At 38.4% G+C, this 23,862-nt stretch overlaps 2 protein-coding genes across 2 annotated transcripts in view; both read right to left on the bottom strand.

Annotated features, from left to right (window-relative positions):
* Nucleotides 1-18,249, bottom strand: part of efhc2 (EF-hand domain (C-terminal) containing 2) — a 24,282-nt gene extending 6,033 nt beyond the window's left edge. Inside the window, exons 1-14 of the mRNA XM_017429069.2 lie at nt 18,135-18,249; nt 17,654-17,842; nt 17,093-17,243; nt 16,753-16,976; nt 14,796-15,047; nt 13,513-13,620; nt 11,683-11,821; nt 9,655-9,820; nt 9,419-9,561; nt 8,845-9,041; nt 8,587-8,720; nt 5,934-6,128; nt 1,714-1,806; nt 1,407-1,509 (exon numbers count right to left, since the gene is read on the bottom strand). Coding sequence (XP_017284558.1) covers nt 1,407-1,509; nt 1,714-1,806; nt 5,934-6,128; nt 8,587-8,720; nt 8,845-9,041; nt 9,419-9,561; nt 9,655-9,820; nt 11,683-11,821; nt 13,513-13,620; nt 14,796-15,047; nt 16,753-16,976; nt 17,093-17,243; nt 17,654-17,842; nt 18,135-18,176 — 2,136 coding nt within the window. The 5' untranslated portion in view covers nt 18,177-18,249. The remainder of the gene's footprint in view (nt 1-1,406; nt 1,510-1,713; nt 1,807-5,933; nt 6,129-8,586; nt 8,721-8,844; nt 9,042-9,418; nt 9,562-9,654; nt 9,821-11,682; nt 11,822-13,512; nt 13,621-14,795; nt 15,048-16,752; nt 16,977-17,092; nt 17,244-17,653; nt 17,843-18,134) is intronic.
* A 135-nt stretch (nt 18,250-18,384) lies between these two features.
* fundc1 (FUN14 domain containing 1) lies at nt 18,385-23,630 on the bottom strand. The gene is made up of 5 exons (XM_017429074.3): nt 23,471-23,630; nt 22,937-23,090; nt 21,213-21,288; nt 20,995-21,123; nt 18,385-19,008 (listed from the first exon to the last, which is right to left on the bottom strand). Exons 1-5 carry the CDS (start codon nt 23,484-23,486, stop codon nt 18,931-18,933), a joined length of 453 nt encoding a protein of 150 aa, XP_017284563.1. The 5' UTR covers nt 23,487-23,630; the 3' UTR covers nt 18,385-18,930.
* Nucleotides 23,631-23,862: the final 232 nt, after the last annotated feature.

The raw sequence follows: 23,862 nt of genomic DNA, 5'->3' as shown, positions 1-23,862 counted from the left end.
GCTTGTAGGGCACCACAACTGCTTCCACCCGCGTCGATCATCATCATCATCATATGAAATAACTTTTTGTCACAACAAAAAATAGTGGCTGGTAAAATATTTGAGTGGCTGGTAAAAAATTTTGTCCACCAGCCACTATGGCTGGTGAACAAAATTTTTAATTTCCACCCCTGACACAAGTTATACACTGACCATAATACATTTCAGCCTATTTCAGGCAAATGCTAATGTCCTCAGGTCATTATTGTGATTTTCAAATTTGTTGAAACTGCCTTTAATTATCTACACATCTCTAATATAAAATGATGAGAAAATGTGCACTGAACCTAAAACATTTAAGTCTAAATACGAAACATTTTCATAAATCCCAATGTAAAGCGAGTCACATTCCAACCTTTCTAAAGATAAGGGACTAATTTTTATTTGCACATATACTACAACTTTAAAATCACTTGTTCTGTACAGAACTGTTTAGTGGATGATAATTAATAACTTTAGGATACTGAAGGTTCTTATATAGTTTTCAGTCCCTGATTGTGTAAAAAGATACAATAAAACAAAAAAAGTGTAACATATCCGTAATTATAGTTTAAGTCTATAGAGACAAATGATGTTAATTAGATTTTCTCAGCCAAAACCAATGAAACTATGTTGTCCATCACTTTAGATGTAGACAAGCATTCTATTGCATCTTGCTAGCATTTAATTATGCTATGCCTAACTGTGAAAACTGGGCACATAATTATAAACTACGCTTCGTTCAAGTAGTGTTTGAAATGTAAAAAATACTTCCTATATAATCTATGACATCGTGCCCACGATGTGATAAGTGAATGACCGGTTTGGACGTGGTAGACAAAAAAAAAAAAAAGCAGCTAAAAACCGTTGCAGAAAAAGACAAACAGGCAGGTGAGCACAGTACCAGCACATCCCCAATCACTGATTCATCCCACTCTCATTCCAAACATGCATGGATTCTGTTGTCTCTCCTACTCACCTGTTTCTGCTTAGGTTTGGCTGAGGTAAAACAGTCCAAATCAGCATTACATAGGGAAGAAACTAATGCTGGCACAAAGAACAAAGGAGCTGCAGCTCTTTCTGCTTTTTTTTATCACCTCTCTGTCAATGTGTGTGTGTGTCACTCACAATAAACTGTCCTTTTCTCCATTTGACTGTTTCTTTCCACTTATTTAATTCTGCTTTGGCTCACTCATCCTCTGAGTCATCACAGACTAGGGTGAAATACAGATTGATTTTCTATTACATCTATTTAAAAATCTGTGCGCGCACACTGAAACTTCTTGCTGTCTTTGACTCATTTGAAAAAGTTTCTCTCTCTCTCTCTCTCTCTCTTTGCTCTTGATTGTTTTTGCTTCATCTAACCCACTGAGCTCCTTCTCACTTACTCTTAAGATGTCCGCAGGCATTATGGGTGGAGCAGGATGCTCTGTCCAGTTAATCCCAGCAAGGAAAGCATGGTAGTCAACTGTTTCAGCTTCATCTGCAAACCTCCAGCAGAAACAGACACTTACAACTGTTCAACTGTTCAAATGGACAGCTCGTTAAGAGATATTTTAAATATATCAAACAGACAACAAACAAACAAACAAAAAAAAAGTCTGGGCAAAGAATCATGGCTGCATTTTACAATATGTCCAAATTAAAAATATTTCTGAGGCTGCAGTTGGACCTTAAATGGCTCCAAAGCCTTACTTGTTTAGCAGATCTTCACGCAGGTTCTCTGGCAGTGGAAGCTTGAAGGCTCTACAAATAGTCCTCATCTCTTTAGTTGGAAGACGACCCAGTCTGAAAATGAACCAGAACATTCAAATACAAATCTGCCTTTAAAATGACTCAGGTAATCTTCAAATGAATCACGTGGACTTGAAGCAGAAGACAGTTAGCGAGTGTTTTAGTGTTCGTGTTTATTTTTGATTTTCATGTTTTGGTTCTTGTGATCTATATGTTCAGTTTGTTATTGGTGTTTCTTTATCAGACATTCTAGTTTCATTTAGCTTCTTGTGCTCCCTGTGTTTTAGTTGATTGTATGGACTTGTTCCTCGTGTTCCCCGTACCACAATCCACCTGCCCATAGCTCAGCCTGCCAGCGCCAGCTACAGCTCATCTTTCCGTTCAGTCTGGTGTCAGTCACTTTCTGCTTTCTGGTCCCTGTTTGTTCTTGGTTTTACACCACAGTCTGGTTCAGCTCCTCGTGTTCCTTTGTGATCTGTTCTTCTCTCTTTGCTGCCACATTAGCCTTTTGTTTTTGTTATAATAAATTAGCTGTAGTTTTTTTTTAAGATGCACCTGATAGTGCTCTGTACTAAAGCTTCTCAGAAACAAAGTGAATGATGGACAGTATACGATTTGAAATTGAAAAGATTCAATTGTTTAATAGAGTTCTGACCCAGAGAAGATCCACCTACCTGAGATAGAAAAAAAAAAAAGTTTTGGAAACTGATGCTGGAAGCCAAAGCATGTCAGTAGGTAACATCCCCAACAAAAGCTGATTGATTCAAAACGAAGTTGGATCTGTTTTTACACAAAAGCCCACATTTTTTCAACAAAATCTTGTAACGGTTTTTGAATAATAATCCAATAGCAAAAAAAAACATAATAATAATATCTCAATAACAATAGTTCATTACACTGAGGTTTCTGTCTTTCTACAATTAAAGCTCTGAAATAAACTACATCAGTATTGCTGGTAAAAAGCATGAACTTCCCCCGTTGCAGGGGCATATTAGAAACGAAGCATGGAAAAAGTCTACAGTTTGACTCTTGAATAAGGTTCAGAGGATACAAGCAGCAGCCCTGCATGAACTCAAACCCGAGCAGAGGGACATTTAACACTCTTCACCCGATGCTGTTTTGGAACAAAATGCATCTGCAATGCCTTCAATTATTTTATTTTTATTTTTCATTTATTTATTCATAATTTATTTCATGATTAATACTGAATAATCATTTAATTATAATTTGGAAGACTGGAGACAATAGTTTAAATTTCCTAAGCTCTCTTACATATTCAATATAACTGACTTAAAGCTTAAAATAATAAAGGAGAAAACCTTCTTCCTCACAACACTCTGTCGATGCTGCCAGACTTTTAGGTTACGATAGTTTTATGATTAGAAGGGATGGAGCTGTGTTTGCTAAGATCATTTAGCCGTGGTGGGATGGGGTCAACTCAACGTTAGTTAGCTGTAAATCTACATCTAATGATTACTTTTTGAGAGTTACAAGAAAAATCTGTCCAGTGGCTCACAAGATATATTGCAAATGGTAAACACACACAAAAAAAAACACAATCGTCCTTTTGCTTCTGAGGTGGGCAGAAAATACTGATAGAAACATTCCTCTGAAGCAGGTTATGTGCTTAGTATTGGTTACCACGGAGATCCAAAACGAGGAACATTTCTGGTTTTAATTGTAATTTGTGCTCATCTGTAACACCCCTCTGATTAGAGTTACCAACACGGTGAGGGTCCTCGGATCACATTTCTTAAGCTGATATTGTTTAAAGGTCATGTGGATAACAGAGGTTTGTGCTCTGAGCAGTGATGGCAGGGGGCTCGTTGGTATCCTTCCATCTTCATTACGGGGACGTTGATGTTGAGAGTGTCATCTCAGTCACATAAACATAGGAGTCAGTGTAAAAACCATCTACTTCAGCAACTGTTGAAGGAGGGTTTGAATCTTGACTGATTTTGTTGACCAAACAAAAGGACAACTACATGGACAAGGAGTGTGTGAGAGCTCATCCTGAACTGGTCTTTAAGGTTCATCTGGTTCAAGTACTACCTTCTCATTGTCATGATGTGGGGTGACGAAGGCGAACCCAGAGCGCAGACTCATACTTAACAAAAATAATTTATTAAATAAAGAAACACAAAACAAAAGCTGACGTGGCAGCAAAAACAAAATAAAGAACAAACTAAAACTAACATGAACGGAGACGGAGACAAGCGGGATGGAAAAAACAACAACCAGAAACAAGCTACAAACAATAGACAAACCAGAGACAAACCTTAGACAATGGACCAGCGAGGTATGGGGAGAAATGACCGGGTTTTAAAGACTGGGGATAACGAGGTGAGTGGGAACAGGTGGAATGATTGCTTATTTGGGACAGGTGAAGATGGGCGTGGCTAACAGACAAATGAATGACTGGGGAAGAGTGGAAATGAGAACACAAACACAAGGAGGACAGAACCAAGAAGAAAACAAACCAGATAACTAAAAATAGAAAACAAAACCAAAACCCAAACCAGAGAACTAAAACAAACCCCAGAAAAAGCCAAATCACCACACTCATATTACTGGAATTAATCCTTGTTCTGAGGTATGAGGCCAGCAGCTACATCAGGGATGTTTTGTTGTGACGCCATCTGCCTGTGTCGCTACAGTAATTTGTCTTACTTAAAAAAAATATTTTGTCAATTTTGATGAGTGGAGCTGTGGAAAATTCATGAAAAATCAACTTCTTATTTGTTGTAAATAACAAACAACAACTGTAGTTTGACCAAAGTGAATTGCTGTAAGCAGATCTGTTTTAAGGATTTCAAGGATTTTAAATGATATATCATAGACTTTTTACACCACCATCAGTTTTGTATTACATAGAATTAGGTGGTTTATTTCAAGCACAAACAGCAGCAGCAGCTAGCTGTAACACTTCCAGTGGTGTCCTTTCTGACAGGGGTTTCATAACATTTTGATGGAATAATAATCCAAAACTGCTGGCAGTATATAGGGTTAAATGTTTTGGAGCACTTTGAGATTTTTAAAACTAAGAAGTATGTTTCAAATATAAAGTTTTATTTTTATTTTTTTTATCATTATCAATAAATTAAATAAATAACACATGGGTCCCTGTCAAGGACCGAGGTGGAGAAGGAGGCGAACCCAGAGTGCAGACTTATCTTATTAAATGAACAAAACTAGAAAAGAAAAGGCTGACGTGGCAGCAAAACAAACTGTAACAAAAATCCAAAGACAACAAGGCAAGGAGGAGCCAGGGACAAAAACAACAACACAACAACAACCAACAATGAACCGGCAGAGGAGTGGAGAAAAAGAGCGGGTTTGAAAGCAGAGGATAATGAGGTAAGTGGGCACAGGTGAGTGATGAAGATTGTGGACAGGTGGAAACGGGCGATCAGACTGAGGGCAAAGAAGAGAATGATGACAAGACACAACAATGACAAAACCAGAACAGATAATAACAAAATAAACCAAGAAGCACAAGAAAACCCAAATCCTCACAGGTCCCCATAAACTGCCATGGATTTTTAGGAGTGGAGTTGTTTTAAGATGGAAGCAAACTGTTTTGGAAGTGGCCCTGTTCAGACTAGCCATGACTAGCATGATTAGATTAGCCATTTCCATTTTCACATTTTTGTAGTGGTTCATGCAAACAATAATATTATCGCCATCAATTTCACATTATATTGTTCTTTCAGCAGAAATAAGTTTAAATTCCTGCTGAAATTGATACCAGGATGCGCTCTAAGTACTACAGTGTTGCTATTTGTGCTTCCAATTAATACCTGTGTAAGGTGCAGTTAATGACAATGTAATAATGAACTATAAAACAGCATTTGCATAAAGTGCTTTGAAATTTTGGAGGTTGGAGCTGTTTTAAGACAGTAGCAATCCACTTTCAGACAGGCTGTCCTTGCTTGGACTAGCTAATCAGTCCTCTCCAACCTAAGCTCTTTCTCCATCCTGAGGCTGTTTAAATAGCTACCTACAACAAGTAGTTTATACCTTTTCCACAGAATCCCCCTTCAAAATGTCTGGAATACACTTTTAACGTTGTGTGTGTGTGTGTGTGTGTGTGTGTGTGTGTGTGTGTGTGTGTGTGTGTGTGTGTGTGTGTGTGTGTGTGTGTGTGTGTGTGTGTGTGAGAGGCTATGCGTTGTGCCTACTTCTGTTGGTCCTGGTACAAGAATACTCTTGCCAGGCTGGGGTAATCCTGAAAGTGCTTTTTCTTGAGAAGATCCTGAGCCATAGCCAGAATCAGACCAACGTCCTGCTCAGGCTTTTTGGGCTTCACGCAGCTTCTGGCCAGGACCAGAACCTCGTGCTCTGTCAGATCGCAGTCCAGGTCCATCAGCAGAGCCCTGCAGCACAGACAGAGGTATGAAGAAAAGAACCCACAAAGAACTAACCACATCGAGTTTTGTCATTAATAATATTTACATCCTTTAGACGCTACTGACTCCACTCAGTACCATTTCTTCTCACATAAGTACATTCACTACTCATTCATCCTGTTTGACGACATGATCATTGTTCATTTCATCATATTGCAACTGCACTTAACCTGATTTCAAGTGTAAATAGGGGCTTACATTTCAGTTTTGCCATAGCTGTAAACATTTTATTTGTTCTTTAGTACACTGTCTTGAGGTGATGGAAAAAAGGTCAGACAGACGCTAATAACCTGTTTTTTTTTACCTTCGCAATATTTCCGAAATTCGTTCAGCTCTCTCCCTTTCTGACCCTCATCCATGCCTTTGTCTCCTCCAGGCTCGACTACTGTAACTCGCTGTTTATTGGAGTCCACAGAAAACACCTTCAGAGGCTCCAGTACATTCAAACCAGTGCTGCCAGGATCCTAGTGAGAGCTCGGAAATTTGATCGCATCACTCCTACTCTTTACGAGCTTCACTGGCTTCCTGTAACTTATAGGATTCAGTATAAAATTGCACTTATCACCCATCATTGTCTATATGGAACCTCACCGGATTATCTGAAGGACCTCCTTACTTCACATTCAACTTCTAGACCCCTACGATCCCAAGCCTGCAATCTTCTCCACCTTCCTTGTTTAAGACTAAGGACTATGGGTGATCGAGCATTTGCTGTGGCTGCTCCTCGTCTATGGAACTCTCTCCCGGACTATTTGAGAGCCCCGCAGCTATTATCCGATTTTAAAACTGGCTTGAAAACTTTTTTTTTTAGACAAGCCTACTCCACTTTTAAATGACAGTCTTTTTATTGTTTTTAATAGTTGTTTTTATGTTTTTAGATGTACCATGTAGCACTTTGAGATTTTTAATAATGGAAAGTGCATTATAAATTAAATTGATTATTATTATTATTAATAATAATACATAAAGTAGTGTGAATTCATCCTGAGATCATCATCACAGATTTTAAACACAAAGCATTTGGACTGATGTGTTTCAAATGAGAAATTTCATTTTATGTTACTGATACTACAAACGTTGACTGCAGACCTAATAGACTCACTTCTGATTACAACTGGAGTTTAATAAAGCTTTTTGTTGATTAAACTTGTTTTGTATGCTAACAAAACAAATCTCAAATGCAAAATCCCATATTGTGTAGTGTAGGTCTTCAGAGCTGAAATGCTTTAAAACAAACAGTGAAAAATTCCATTGGATGATTTTTCATGTTCAGTATAAGGTCCAAAGCTACATTTTAAATTTGATTTCTTCATTAAAATGAAGCATCACCTTTGCAGCCATCTTTATTTCTGGTATTTCTGGGTGGAATTCTGCAGATGTCAGCAAAGTCCAAATCTTTGATATCCTTACAAGCAGTGTGTGAATTACACAGTGACAATCAGAGTGCAGCCACTTCCATCCAGTGCAAACAGGATATGTTTAGTGTTAATATTTTCCCTGTTTTACTATTAGGTCTGCCATCTCTACTGTAAATATGAAACACAATAAAAAAAAACAGTCAGTCCACCAGTTCACATAAAACACAAAAATCTCTAGAATCAAATGTTACAAACGAAATATTCTGGAGCAAAACAGAACAAACTTTAAACGTCCAAGAGAAACATAAGTCACCCTGATTTTTAGGCTTAAAAAGGCACTAAAATGCAAATAAATTGGGCTTTTGATTTATTAATATTTATTGTTTCCTGTGTAATTTAAAAAAGTGTTCAACTTCCACTTCTCGAAGAAAGTCCTTCAGTCCCTGAGCTCTGAAAAGTATACCAACCTTTTTTAAATGTTCATGTTTATTAATAATAATATACTGTAGGTGTTAAGTGGCTTTAATGATCTTAAACATGTTTGAAAACTCAAAAGGCTCATAATTTAGAGCTTGTGAAAACTTACACAGATTTTGTTCCTACAAATCAAATAAAAAAACAAAACAACGGGACTTCAGTTCTGCAGTTGAAAACATTTCACTTCCCATTTGGGGAGCTTTCTCAGGTCAGAAATGGAAAATGGAACGCTCCAAGCGTTGCTCCTTGTGTAAGAATGAAGCATGAATGAAGAATAGAAAAGTCTTGCATTTAATTTGATGAACAGGTACTGAACTGGTACACATGCAACACCTCCAGAATTACAAAAAATCTGGAGGTGTTTCATTTAAATCTTCAAATTTTGTTACCTATGTTTGTTCTACAACCTGTTCAAACATATTATAAACCTATTTTTCATATTTCACAGTCAGTAAATTGTGTTTGTACAATTGTGACCATATGGACCAGTGTTACTACCTGTCTTAGCCAGGATACTCTTAAACCCTGCTCAGTTGTTAACCATAAATAAGCCAAAATAAGAAGCTATGTGGTTTGTTTTCTTACTGTACCTCAATGACTCGTAGGGGATGAAGCCAGTGTTTGTGGGGTCACTGAGAGACAGAAACTTCCTGATTTCACTCTGTTTGTCCTCTGGAATGGATTGCAATTTGCTGAGGATGTTGCCTGTATTGGCTTTGGGAAACTTGTGCCAAGAAATCACAAAAAATGCACTCTTTAATGAAATGTAGCATTTTTAGTAGTGCCGCAGGAGAAGATGACTGCATCACATCACTGAGTCTGAACACAAGCATGTGTGTTTTCCTTACTTCCTCAGCATGCTGCTCCATATAGTTGAGTGTGTACTCATCAGCATCCAGGAGTTGGAGGTTTATACCGCTGACACAGACTGTGGCTCCAACATACAGATCCTGGGATGTGAAATACTCGGATGACTTGCTCTTAAACAGCTCCTGGCCGGGTTTCTTCACACGACAGCGCTTCAGAAACTTCCCCCCAAGTACACCTAGTGGAAGATAAGAGGCATTCATACCTTTCTGGTAGACTATTAGTTTATTATCATTAATAAAAATGTTAACCAAGCTAACATGTTCACCATACCTTTTATCTCACAAATATTTTGATTTATCTGTATTAAATGGTTGTATCTTATTCAGAAGTCATGCTGAAAGTACACAGTATTCAGCTTGATCTGTAAAATTGAACAAATACTAAAATGCATTATTGGAAACATGCGTCCAAAAACTACACATCATCTGTTTCCACAATATTCTGGAACTGGAAAGGGAATCTGACATCTTAATGTTTACCCTGAGAGTCATAGATTTGCATTTCTTGTCCAAAAGTGTATTTCTGGTGCAGCTAGCTTCCAAATGTTTCTACCTGAGTTCTTCTGAGGCTGTTCAAACACGCTCATGGAGTCATCGGAGAGGTAGAAGGAAATGATGAACACCCGCTCTCTGTCCACTGGATCATTGGTCAACATCTTGGCTCGGAAGTTCAGCACATTACTGTTTAGGCCACATCTATGGGGACATGCACACACAAGAGCTGGAGATGCTGCTCACGTCAATGTGTACACACAAACACAACAATTTATTATGCAATTTTCCTCCCACCTGTCTTTCTCCATAAATTTGTGAAAATCTTTCTGCGGGGGTTTGAGCACCAAGCCCTGGCAGGAGCTCAAAGAGTCCTCCTCCGAGCCAAAGCCATTGTAAGGGGGCACAAGCTTCGGCTGCATGGGGGGTGGGGGATCTTTGTACTGCACTGGGGTGAAGTCCTCTGACAGGAAGAAGAAGAGAGAAAAGGCAAAACATGGAAAAGAAGAAAGAAAGCTGGAAGGAGAAGTGAAATGATCAGAGGAAAGCAGGTAATCCATCCCTGATCTGAGTCAGACAGGACACTCTATCACTGGGGCCTGGCAGTAGGGTTTCTGCTTTTACTTTAACAGAGCAAAAACCTGCTCGGGGTTGCAGATATATGCAGGGAAAGCTTAGGTTTCTACAGATGGGACCTGGGTGCCTTCAAATATAGAGCCATGGGTGCCTGAGTGTCTTCTGGCAGGAAGATAGAGGTCCTGAGCTCGTCCATCAGTTTTAATAGCTATTAAAGAAGAACACAAAGCTTCTCAGTTGTGCTTTTTGTAATACGTATGTATAAATAGTTCCTCTGTGAAGCAAAGGTATTCCCTTCCACAGCTTTTAGAAACCAATTATTGCTAGATGGTAATAGATTTTGCTAATGTTTGCTCTTACTGCCCCCAAGTGTTTACATTTAAGAAATGCAGCAGCTGGTGTTAAAGTGCCTTTTATTCAGTTCAGCTTATACACAAATATAATATCTCTTCAATTTTGGTTGATAAAGTTGCTTGAGAAACAAAAATCAGCCTTGTGAACTAATATTTTAAAGCAGTGTGTGCAGGTACACCATCCTCATGGAATGCTTCCTGGAACATTTTTCCTAATAAAGTTTTGGAAAAAAAAAAAAACCCACGTCAGATATTTCTTTCAGGTGTTGACTCTGTTGACTCATGTAGTTCCTGCTTTGCTACTGCATCTTCAAACATTCACTTTTCAAGCTGTAATTAGTTATTTGATGCCTAAAAGAAAAGATTGTGTGCAGGGGAGCAGGCAGGGCTTCGAGCCAGAACATGACTGCCCATTAAGCACGTCCTGTTGGTTTCAGGTCCCAACAATGAGACAAGACAGGGACATTTGGTCTGCAATATTGGAATAAAGCAAAACGCAGAGCAGTTTTGGTTCCCTTTGGTGCTTGTAAAAAGTATTCACCACCTTGGATATTTCATGCTTTTATTGCTGACGTAAATCAATAATGGTCCATATAAACTGGCCGCATTGACAATTTAAAAAAAAATCTTTATTGTTAAAGTGAAATCAAATTTCTACAATGCAATGCCAACTAAATAAAAATATGTAATGTAAAATAAGTGATTCTATAAATATTTACCCCTTTTAAAGTGACTGCCCTATTTCAACTCAGAGAAAAGAACATTTAAAAAGAAGTCAGGGAATGGATATAAAGGGATTTCCAAGGCCCTAAACATCCCCTGGAGTTCTGATAAATCCATTATCAAGAAAGGGAAGGGATATAGGACATGTCTAAATCTACTAAGAGCTGGCCATCCTCACAAACTGAGTGACCGTGCTGCAAGAAAGAGAATAGTGAGAGAGACCACCAAGACACCTGTGAGCTCTCTGAAGGAGCCCTAAGCTTCAGCAGGTGAGATGGGAGAGACTGTACATATAATAACTGTTGTCCAGGTTCTTCACCTGTCTGAGCTTCATGGGAGAGAGGCAAACAGAAAACCACTGTTGAACAAAACTCAGAGTCAATCTCAACTAGTTTGCCAAATGCTATGTGAAAGACTCCATGGTCGAGTGCTTCTCAGCAGCTGGTCCGCAGTGAAATGTAGGTATTTCAATGTAAATTTACAATACATATTTTGTACTTATTTGGCACTACTTTGTATAAATTTGATTTCACTTTGACATTAAAGAAGGTTTTTTATTTTTATTTTTGTCACAAAGGCCAATTTCTATTGACCATGACTGATTTAAGATAGCAATAAAAAGCATACAACATCCAAGGGGGTGAATACTTCTTACAGGCACTGTATCCCTTACCTATGCCATATGTAGTATGGTAGTAGAGTTTAGTGAATTCATCACAGTCAGTGATGATCATTCTTCTGCCCCACACGTTCAGTTCCCCGCCTACAAGAAGATCCGAGTCCTTATAAAACTCCTCACTGCTGGCTCCTGTCTGGAAACAAGTTCATAAAAAGGGAGATGAATTTTAAATGTATTACAAATGCATGACTGGGAGAGAACTGATGTTGAACTCTCCACAAGAAAATGTGACGAATTTTGAAACAACAAATTGCGAACACAACCTTGAACTAACTGCGCACGATGAGCTGTGTTTGCAGCAACAACAGGAAAAAAGGACATCTTATGCAGTATTGTTAAAACAGAAACATCTTTTGACTGTTCTAAGAAAAAACAACATTCCAAACTGAAAAAGGTTTATTTCATTCCACGTTTCTCTCTGAATGTGCCTCACTCCTGACATGCAGGGAGCGATAAATAACAAATCAAATGAAGCTGAAAAGATCAAACAGGAATTATCTTGGGGTTAATGAAATGAAAATGAAATTAACGGTTTTAAATGCACATTTTTCACACTGTTCGAACTTCTTCTGGTTTGGGGTTTTTATCTTGAAAGTCTTTGAACTCGTTCACTAGTAATGAAGTTCAAGTCAGAACTATTGACAAGTAAGTTCTCCTCCCTGGTTACTGGTTATTATTGTCTGCCACCAAAGGGAGAACCATAATGTTTTTGCCCTTGTGTGTGTGTGTATTTGATTGTTAGCAAAACATCCCATGACATACTGCACAGATTTTAACGAAACCTTCTAAGGTAACGAGTAACGAGATGGTCATCTACAACAGATTAACTTCTGGATTCAACTCAATTTAAGATGTTAATCGACATTGGCCAACACAAAAAATGCCTATAAGATGGCCAGATTTATAGATCTTAAGGTCAAATTTGGTGTGGTAGTAGCTGAGCCTTATCCCAAACACATACTGAGGACACTACACACTGTGCAATAAAATGCATTAACTGTTAGAGTCAACCCTGTCTGCCTGTTAACAAAATATTTTATGAAGCACTGTACAGATTTCAATGAAACAATCAGAAAACTGATCGTTGGCTGTACATCTACAACTCATTGCGTTTTGGAGACAATCCAAATCAAGATGGCCACCACAAATAATCAATATTAGCAAACACAAAGTAACTTGAACTCAGTAGATTTTACAGATATTAAGCAAACATTTAGTGTGGTATTAGCTGAGAGTCATCCACAACACATACCTCTAACATATAGCTAACAGATTGTGTGAGATCAGGCAAGAAAGTGCAATATTGCATGAGCTTGTGTATAATGTTGTTTTCAAAGTTTGACCAAAATGGCAGTAACTTCTTCATTTCTGAACTAAAACTGGTGATATCCATTCTTTCAAGAAATGCTAGTCCTTTTTTTTTTAAACTAGAAGCACTCACAAAGCACAAATCTCTGCCAAGGTCAAAGAATCATTAGTGTTTCAATCTGGATCAACATCAAATTTTATTTATTTGTTTCTTGTCACAACCCCAACATTTTCTGAAGATTTCATCAAAATCTGTTTGTTAGTTTTTCAGTAATCTTGCTAACAAATGGACAAAGCAACACTACTGAAAACAGAACCTCCTTGTTGAAGGTAAATACTGTACATGCATTATCTATACTCTCTAACTGGACTGACATTACACACTGTAGTTTGACAACAGGACAAATGGACATCAGCAGCCTGTTGGACCCTTACTGGTAGGACTGAGCCCTCATATAACATTACAGTCTTATGACAGCATGTGTGCACTGTGACTGAGGCTGAGACAGGACGTACTCTCAGGTTGTCCAGCATGAAACGATTTCCCAGACTCTTGGAGTCCAACACATTGAGCATTGTGCGTTCTGTGATCTCTCCTGGCTGCTTCAGTTGCACTGAAGGGTTCTGCAGAGAAACGCCAAAACAAGCACACACAACAAATGGGAGAAAAAGGATCACATCATGCTGAAACAAACCCCGTTCTGCATGCGCACATGGAGACAGGGATGAAGACTGAGATCGTAACCGGGTCATTAAGGTCCTGCTGGTTTTTCACTGGATGGTGAATCCTGGGCTGACATTTAACAGAGGGCATTGAAGCAAGCAGAATTACTGAACTGAAAACACACACACACACACACAAAACATGACTGAGGCATGGCTGGATTTCAAAATGAATTAGATTAGACGTTGTCCAGTAACTGGAGGAGATGCCAGAATAGTTGTGGGAGGCTGGATTCTGTCAGAAGGAATGAGGGCTCCATGAAAAAGAGACGATATGATGATGATGATGATGATGATGATGATGATGAAAGGAGGAAGACAAACCAACGAACCAGAGAAAGAGGTGCTGTCTTCAATAAACAGTTATAAGCTGAAAACTTCTCACATGACAAACCAAAACTGTCTAACTGATAGTGAGTGACTTGTTTACCATTCTGGTATATTTAGGTGGTCCATAGTATGTAGTCTTCTCTCTCTGGCAGAACTTAACTTTCTACTGTTCCAAACCACCTTTTTCAATCAAGCTGTCCAGTAACACTTTGCAACAGTGATCCCAAAATATGGATGGATAACAAAAGTAAGTCTGTGCAGCACGGTGCAAGGGTCCACCTATTTGTATTTTACCTCGAGAAATAATTGAGATCACTTCAGTTCCTTCAAAAACTTGATTCTTCAACATACTGGTTCTATTTTTGTCTTCTTATGTTTTCAGTTTTTAGCTACTGTTCTGCTACGTTTAGCTTTTAGCCAGCCTTTTGCTGCTTTTTAGTGCCTTTGATCAAAATGCAGCTAAACTGGGTCATAAATATGTGTATTCTTCTTAGCTACAGTCAGTAGAATTACCAATAAAATGATTTAGTATTTTTCAATGTAATCTCATAGTTAGAATAGATCTCTCTGAATTACGGACAGTTTTTTTTAAATACCATGAAACTACAACTTATTAGTGTTATACTGAAGAACAAAATGGAATAAAAAAATCCCATTTAGAAGATAATAAAGCATACAAAGTTACAAATATAAGCTTATTACTCCTTTTTTGTTCTCTTGCACATTTCTCGTGTTACTGTAGTTACCTTGGGTAATTTGCTGCGTCGCAGGAATTTAGGAACAGAATCTCTTCCAGAGTTGGGTGGGATCCTCTCAAAGATCTCTATAGTATCATCAGCCAGATAGTAGTGGAGAGCGAATTCCCGTGGGTCTCCGAATGTGCTGTTCGTGTCATCCCAAAAGCAGTAGAAGCGCAGTATTTTGCCATCATTGTCCAGAAACCGCCTCATGGTGTCACGTCGCTCGTACGGGCGAAGGGGCTTCATGCTCTGCGCTTCCTGATTGAAAAGTGTGCAAAGGTCATATTTTAACACAAATGTTTGTGGGAAATATGTTAATTAAGAGAAATTTCAGAACTGTAAACAAGAGCAGCCGTAAAACAATAAATTGATTTTGTTTTTTATAACTGATATTTTCTATAACCCAACCTTATCTGTTCATGTCTCTGACATGTGTGGACAGCTCCTTGGCCTCGAACAGCTTTTACTACACAGAAGTGTTGAACTGGGATTAATTCTGGGAACTATCTGAACAGGAGTATATACTATACTGAGATCATTTGACACTTATTTCAATAATCATGTGGCTTCTGAAGGTTTCAAAGCAAGAGAGGTGAATACATACGCACATACTTTTTACATACCACTTCTCAGTTTTATTTTTTAAAATAATCTAAAACTAGTTTTTTTCCCCTCCTTTTACCGCCATTAATTTTTGTAGAATTATTACTTATGTACAATCAAATTAAAAATCCAGTCAAAGTTTAGGTTGTAAGGCAACAACATAGAACATTTACCAAAGAGGGTGATTATTTTTTGCAATTCTCAATATTTGAAAAGGCATAATCTATTTTTAATTTTTTGGTTAAAATGTTGCCTTCATTACTTTGATAAAAAGTAAAACTGAAACAATTCGTGTCAGGATTTGGGTTTTCTTTGTGTTTTTGTATTCAGTTCATTGCTTTTATTGTCTTCATGTTTCAGTTTGAGTTTATTTTATTCAGTTATCTTTGTTCAGTCTGGTCTTAGTTCAGTTCTTGTTCCTCGTGTCTTTGTTTCCTGTCATCATTCACTTCTCCTCAGTCAGTCACTTGTTTTTCTGCCACGCCCATCTCCACCTGCTTCTCGTTATCACTCACCTGGGCCCACTTCACCTAATTTCCCTCTGTTTTAAAACCCGGTCATCTCCTCCACTCACTGCTGGTTCATTGTCGCTTCCTGTGCTGTCTGCTTGTCCCTCTCGTCTTGTGTCTCAGGTTTGGATTTATGTTTGGTTTTGCTGTCACTTCAGCCTTTGTTTTTGAATATCTTTTATTTGAATAAATTAGTTTCTTTTGAAAGATGAGTCTGCGCTCTGGGTTCACCTGAGAAAACCTCTGCCAAGGCCACAGTGTCAATAAAAAATATTGCGATCTGGATTACCATCAGAATGGAATCAGTTGTTTCTTGTGCCATGTTTGACATTTCATGAAAATACATTCCTAGCTTTTTGAGTAATCTTGTTCACAGCAGACAGACAAACAAACATAACCTCCTTGGCAAATGAATTTAAAAGCCAGCAGTCATTGATGAATGCAAACAATCCAATGGCTTTCATGCCAGAGTTTGAAACTATGTTCATCTTGTGAAGAGATGGGACAAAGGAGTCATTTTACTTAAATCCTGTCAATGATGTGTTAGCTCTCAGAGTATGACTCTCAGCTACTACCGCAGCCCATTTTGGCTGATTATCTCTAAACTTGTCTGAGTTCTAAGTATTTATGTGTTTCCTATGGTTTGATAGTTGGAGTGGCCATCTTGAATTGAGTTGACTCCAAAAGTGAATCAGTCGTAGATGTACATCCAAAGCTGATTTTGAGAGTTACATTCAAATCCATCCAGTTGTTTATGAGACATTTTGCCAACACGACAGACAAACAAAGACACTTCGAAGGCGGGCGACAGAAGGATTCCTGTAAGACTGTTGTGTGACTCAAAGGCCTACCTGCTCCCGGAGCTTGCTGTAAGGGTCATCGGGCACAGCAACAGGGTCGTTCAGGCACACTCCAAGTTTTGTGAGAAAGTTTGTTGTGAAGAAGTCACAGTTGGTCACAGTGAATGTACGAGAGTAAAACACTATCTCTTGGTTGATATTGAAATGGAAAATGTTGTAGAACTCGTCATCCTTTGGTGGAGGCAGAGGGATGCGTTGGCGATGAATAAGTCTTCCTGCCACAGGGATTACCAAGTCAGCATCAAGTCAGTTCATCGCATATCAGTGTGCTTTTTATACTGCTTTTCAACAGAGAAAAATACATGAAACAAGTAAATATTTTCTCAGACACCTTGAGGGATGCCACTATTCTTGCACTTCAACTCCTCCACCTGGATGGTGTCATCCTCCAGGTAGAAGTAGATCTTACACTTCCTGATTCTGTATGTCTCATTCTGTGCTGCTGGCACAGTCTCTCCAAAGTAAGCGTCAAAACACAGAACCTGCAGGGACAGTGTGGAGATGAAATGGGACAAATGATATTGTTTAGTTACAAGATTTACAATCTTAACTGTTGGGACCTTGTGTAAATGTAAATAAAAACAGAACACAATGGTTTACATAGCTCATAAACCCACATTTTTATGTACAACATAAGACAGTAAATATGTCAGTTGTTTAAACTAAGAAATTGTACCTTTTTGGAAAAAAATAAGGTAATTGTGAATTTTCTTTTCACTGTTTAATTGTGAATAAAAATTTGGGTTTGTGAGGTTTGCAAATCATTGCGTCCTGTTTTTATTTCTGACTTGGGGTTATACATTAAAATAACAGAAATATAAGAACACTGATGCCTGTGTTGGGTTGTTTTCATTGAAAGACTTCCTGAGGGAGTACACCTGATTGGTTTCACCTGTTTGTCTAAAGCGACCCATGATGGTTGACCACTGCCTTCTCCTTTGGGATAGACTGAATATTTTGGTTTATTCTTCTGGCCAACCAGAGGCTCTCCTCCAATACCCGGTTTCTCTGAACCTGCCAACATTGGGACTCCATTGGAAATATCAAAATGTTGGGATTTGTGGAATCTCTCCTTCCCTGGCTGTGACACAGAAGAAACAAATTATCTACAGTTTCTGTGAAAGACATGCTGCAAAAGAGTAAAATAACAATAATGTGTTTATAACTACTTAAAATTGTTTTAACAATTCAATAAAAGTAATGTTCACCAATAAACTTTAGCTCTGAGCTAACAAGAGTAATCTGTGAGCTTTTAAACAATGAGGCTAACTGTTAGCTCTCAGCTAACAAGAGTAACCTGTGAGTTTTTTAACAATAAGGCTAACTGTTAGTTCCCTACTCCACTAAGAAACAAACCGAATGGAAACACTTACATGAAAACTGGATGAGTTCCCTGGCAGAAATGGTAAAGCCATAACAATATTATCTGATCTCTGTCTGTCAAACTACTACTCAGAGGCTAAGTTGTACTTGTTGCTTTTGGTTACCGTGGAAGCTTTGTTGTTTGGGGCGTCTCTTAGCAACAGAGAAAACAAAAAGGGAAGGAGCGTAGTAAAACTCCAGCATAACTCAAACATATCAAAAACTCAAGGATAAAAATAAAAAAAACATACAAGTGACACATTTAACTTATTCCTTCATGTTTATTTCCTTACAGAATAAGCAAACCCAGTCTTTTGGTATCCACAGCAGTAAAATACATAAACAATGAGATGCAGGAGAGACAATTATTTACCATTCAGCACCACTGAAGACGGCATCACAATTTTTACATCCATCAGCACTCAATAGCAATTTTTTCGCATAAAAAAATTGATACGTCTAAAATTGAAAATGATAACACTGGCTTGATGGAGGCAGATGGTATACCAAGGTGAATTTAAATGTTCTGCCTGTACGGAGCTTTAAAAGGAGTGCATGTGTTTTACACTTGGACAAAATCAGCTTGTTTTAAATAAATATGAAAAATCATCATTCACTTGACCTTTGTGTTGTTTAACAAGTCATTCAGCATGATTTAAAGAGGTTGCTTCTGATTGAACCAATTCCACATTGAGAGAACCCACCATATGCTAGGAAAGTTTTGCAGATTAAACAAAAAACAAGGAGAACTAGAAGTTAGTATGAAATTGACTCTGATAGCATCTAAGACGCTTCTTTTGGCAGACCCTAAGACGCCAGCCCAAGCAGGAATCCTCCAATGAAGCCACTTGTCACAACAGCGTTCTTCTTCACAAACTCTTTGGACTGGGAAAAAATGACAGAAAAAGATCTTTCAGCGCACAGATTAGTTATTGTAACTCGTCCTTCAGATCTCAGGACAAACTTAACAAATAAGGTTAATGGTAAAACACATTCTTTAAATAACTAAGGTTGTGAGTTGTCACCTGCAATAAAGACAACATTTTAGGTAGATTTAAAGAAAAAAATGAAAGAGGTGGCTGTTTTGAAGTAAGTTTCTGTTTAAAAGTCCAATAAATAATATCTTACAGAGTTTCCATCTGACAGGACTAACAAGCTCACAGCTAGTCTGAACCCAACCAAGACCAAAGTGGATTACTGCTGTCTTAAAACAACTCCAATCTTCAACAGTTCATCGCAGTTCAGGCAAACAGTTTATAAACCTTGGCACCACGGACAGCTCCACTTTTTTGCTGTGATTTACGTGGAGCAAAATGTTTTACTGGCACTTCTGAGGCATCCTGGTGTCACATCGGGTTCTGCTAAAAGAACCATGTAATGCAAACTAACGAATTGTGAAGGAATATGAAATAGTGTTCAAATAAACCATTGTGAAAATCTGAAGACTGGAGACGTTTTAAGGTGGCAGTAATCAAACTTGGAAGTGGCTTCGTTTGGAATGCATTCATGAGCTAAAAATACCTACTGTAGTCCAAATGGACCCCCTCCAAGGCAGACTGGCAGTCTTCAGATAACTCGATTCTTTAAAATGCCATTTTACTCTAACAACACCTTTCATTTTGCATTACACAGTTATTTCAACAAAATGGAATGTCCACGAAGTGCTACATCTTGCTGCTGCTGCTGCTGTTATTTAGGTTTCTAAAAAAAGGTTTCAAAATGGCTGAACTGTTCTTTTAAGGTTATTTAAGGTTTAGTAAAAGTGTTCTTTATACTGTATTAGCCCATTTTATTTTATCAATGAGTATATATGAAAATGTTTCTTAGTTCTATCTATATCTCACTTCTCCCATTGAAATGAACAGAATGAGAACCTGGAACCAGAAAAGAGCTCCTAATTGGACCATTTGGTTCTGAAAAGCATCAAACTGCCAGTGAAACTGGGGGCTGCTGGATGTCACAACATTCTTTACACTGGACCTTCAAGAGACTTCTTGTTGTTGACCACTGTCAGCCTCAAACAGTGTTCATGCAGCTAATAACACAAAACAGAAAATATTCGGGTCTTTCTTCCTTCGGCCTGATGCTTGTGGGTGTACACTCAACAATGGACAATTACTCCAACTAAAAAAAGGGTCCAATACTTTACTGAAATCAGACATGCCAGCACACGTTCAAATCAAATAGTGTACAGTTTGGCAGGTCTGCCATCAGGGTTTGAAGTTATATAAAATGTAAGACCATGAAGTTTCTATTTACCGGAATTCAGGGCCTAGAAGAGAAATGTACAGGATGAATGATAGGTTGCAGAGAACACGTGATAAGATGACGTCATGAAAATCCCGGAAGCAACACGGCAACACACCACGAGGAGCAGGGAGATGGAAAACTACCAGACGGGACTAATGTTTTGGTTTTTGAGCAACAAAAGGACATGGGGCAGGAAGTTAGAGGCAGACGTAGGCTGAGTGCTCTGAATTTCGGTAAGCAGCTCGTCTCCCTTTCAGCGCTGAAAGTCAATAAATGTGTTTTGATTTTAAGATGGACTCTTGGCTGTTTTTGACTCTCTTCCTCCGTGCATCTTCCTGATCCCGTTTGAGGACGGAGAGCAGGTGTTCCAGTATCTCGGGAGTTTTTATCTGTCCTTAACACTAAGTTTGGTAGCAGAAAAAAAAAATAAAGGACCAATTTACACAAATATCTATTTTCTAGTCTATTTGCCCAAGTGATTGACTTTCTGATGTAGAGCCAGGATTTTTTTTTTAGTAGTGTGCAAAGATTTCCCACAGCAGACTGTTTTTGCTTTTACAAAAGTCCTCAAAAAGATGGACTAAGATCAAACTTTCATGAAAAAAAAAAAATAACTCTTACCTTTTCAACAAACGTGTTCAGCTCTGGAGCAGCCTGATTGGTTCCCTTGTGTAACTGCTTCTTGGCTTTGTTGACATCCTTCTCTACTCTCTTCCAGTCCACCTGGATATAGCCACTGTTGTTGGCAATCTGCAACAAAAACGGAAAGGAAATGCTAAACGGATGAGAGGCAAACGGACTGAAAGGTTTTGAGTTTAGGAGCAGTGGTGCAGACGTACCTGCAGCAGCAACAGGCCTCCCCCGACAGCTGTAGCAGCAACCTTTCCAACCTTCTGGAAAAGGTAACCCGCACACCTGAAGTACATCAGTGAGGGGGGTTAAAACCACAACCACATCACTCCAATATGTTGAACCAAAAGGAGAAAATGAAAGTCATAAAAACAAATAAGATGGAACTTCTTTTAAACAGCAGGAAGTGAACAACATTTCTATGATTTTTTGATGTGCTTCATACTCAGATATAGAGATGAGTGAAAGCTATTCTGTCAATTAAAACCTAAAAAATGAGTTAGTTATTAGTTAAAATAAAGAAGCTTCAGAACTCTTTTCAACATTCAGCCATTTTTACTGACCTGCACTTTAAATAAACATATCAGTACATTTTTAAACTGCACTGCATACTTTATCTTTTGATGCTAACGAATGACTTATAAAAATGATTTTTGTTTCTCATTTGACTGTTTAAGGGCTGCTTTTCTTAATTAATGTACAATGAACTGCCTTTATATGTTTAAATGAGCATGTCATATCTTCACTGTTATGGGTTTTATTACAATGAATGGCTCAATACTTACAATAGACCGTTTCAAACCACACTGAACAGGTACAAACTGAAAAATTAAAGCCCTAGCATTTATTGAAGGAGTGCATATCAGGTACAGGTTTTAGACTAAGATTGTGCAAAGTTAAAATACAAACAGATGGTGTGGATCTAAGAGATGCATTTGGTGTGGCTTTGTTTCTGAACCCACTGGTTCATCCGAGTCAAGATGAGAATGTTGGTGCTGGTTTTCATAGGCTGCAAAAAATAATGGTTTTATATTTTGGATAAATGACAAACCTCCTACTAAAGCAAGCTGGCATAAAATATCTATAGCAGTAATGTTTGTATTTAACTGGTAGCAAAACATTTCACAGCAGATTTTAATGACACAATATTCACTGAGTTGAGACTAATTAACTTTACGAGTCAACTTGATTCAACTAATTCACCTTGGGAAACACAAAAATGGCTATAACTAATTTAGTTTTACAGATATTATGCTACAGTTTGGTGTGGTAGTTGCTGAGAGGCATGAGATCTTTGCTTAAAAAGTTAATGAAACTCTCAAAGTAATTATACATCTACAACTGATTATTGTCTGGAGTCAGTCTAATTCAAGATGGCCACCACAGCTAATCAATATTAGCCAACATAAACATGGTCATAAGTCAGATATTGAGTCATTCACAACACCCACTCTGAGCGGAACATCTCACAATATCACACAAAATGGTGTTTACAAGGTTCGACCAACACAACGACAACTCTGTCATGTCTCAACGTATCCAGATTTTAAGCTCCACAGTGGCATACATACTCTTGCGTGTTAATCTTGACTCGGTACGGATCCCATTCTTTCACACCGCTTCTAACAAAGAATTGTTATTTCCTTTCATTTAAGTTTTGGTTATCACAGCTCTTTTTCTCTATTATTGTGTTTCTGTTATTTGCACTGATTGTGTGATGTGCTCACATGTTGGTTGTTGTTGTCTGTTAAAAAACGTGAAAAATCAAATATATTTGACCAAAAAAAAAAAGAGAGAGAGAAAACAACAACAACAACAAAAAACGCAGAACCACACCAAAAAAGCTTTGTTCTGTACTGTGCATTAAACTCCGACACAGTCTTCTTATGGGCCCCTGAAAGCAGCATGATGCGTTCACAGGGCGAATATTTACCATCCGCTCACTCCTCCTATGGCAATCTGTGTGGCTACAGAGTATTTCTCTGCTACAGGACCGGAGTTTTTTCCAAAAAGGCGGTTCCACCATCGCTGGCGTTTGGCGTATTCTGTCAGATCCACCACCGTGTCGTAAATCTCCTCTTCTACATCTGAAACAGAAAGTTAGCATACAGTAACAACGCGCGGCTCCGAAAAACCCGAGTCTCTCGTGGTGAGAAAGTTAACAAAGGTTAAAGAAATATACAATATTTAGAGATATACTCTAGTAACATAAACAGTAAGGCTACGGGTAATTCAACAAGAAAGAGGCAGCTGCAGTGAAGTTAGTCCTTTCAGGAAAGTTCTCAGGCCTGCTGACAAAGTTAGCATCGGAAGCTAACAGAAGTTAACGCTGCGGAAAGACAGGGTTAACAATTCACGACTTCACCGTTAAAATCAACAAACGCGTCTATGATGGAAGCGATGCTCCTGAAGTTTCGCTTAAGTTTGGTTCGGGCATAAAAAATAATTTGTTCTTAGACCTGCTTACCCTTGCGATTCGCCATTTCGGAGTGGAGTGCGCAGGTCTGTCCTCCGTCATTAGCATAATGTGGACGGTCAGAGGAGAACCCGGAGGAGAACCCGGAGGATCTGTTTCTACAGGCCGAACAGCTCAATAACGTTACTTCTAACTCCACTCAATTAAACACGTGCTGTAGATTAAAGGCCTTGTATTTCCTGAAGGAATGCACATCGCCCGCCGTGTCAACCCGGGCTTCATGCGGTCAATGACTCTCAGCTACTACCACCTCAGATCATCTGTGTGACGTCAGATGATTCTGACGTCACACAGACAAACACACGGAGCAGAATAGAAGCCATTTAATTAAGTTTCACAAATACAGTTAAAAATGTAAATGCATTTTTATATTTATAATTTTC

This window comes from Kryptolebias marmoratus, linkage group LG6, assembly GCF_001649575.2.
Source record: "Kryptolebias marmoratus isolate JLee-2015 linkage group LG6, ASM164957v2, whole genome shotgun sequence".
NCBI lineage: Eukaryota > Metazoa > Chordata > Actinopteri > Cyprinodontiformes > Rivulidae > Kryptolebias > Kryptolebias marmoratus.
Note: the sequence above shows the minus strand (reverse complement) of the source record. Positions and strands in the feature narration are given on the sequence as shown.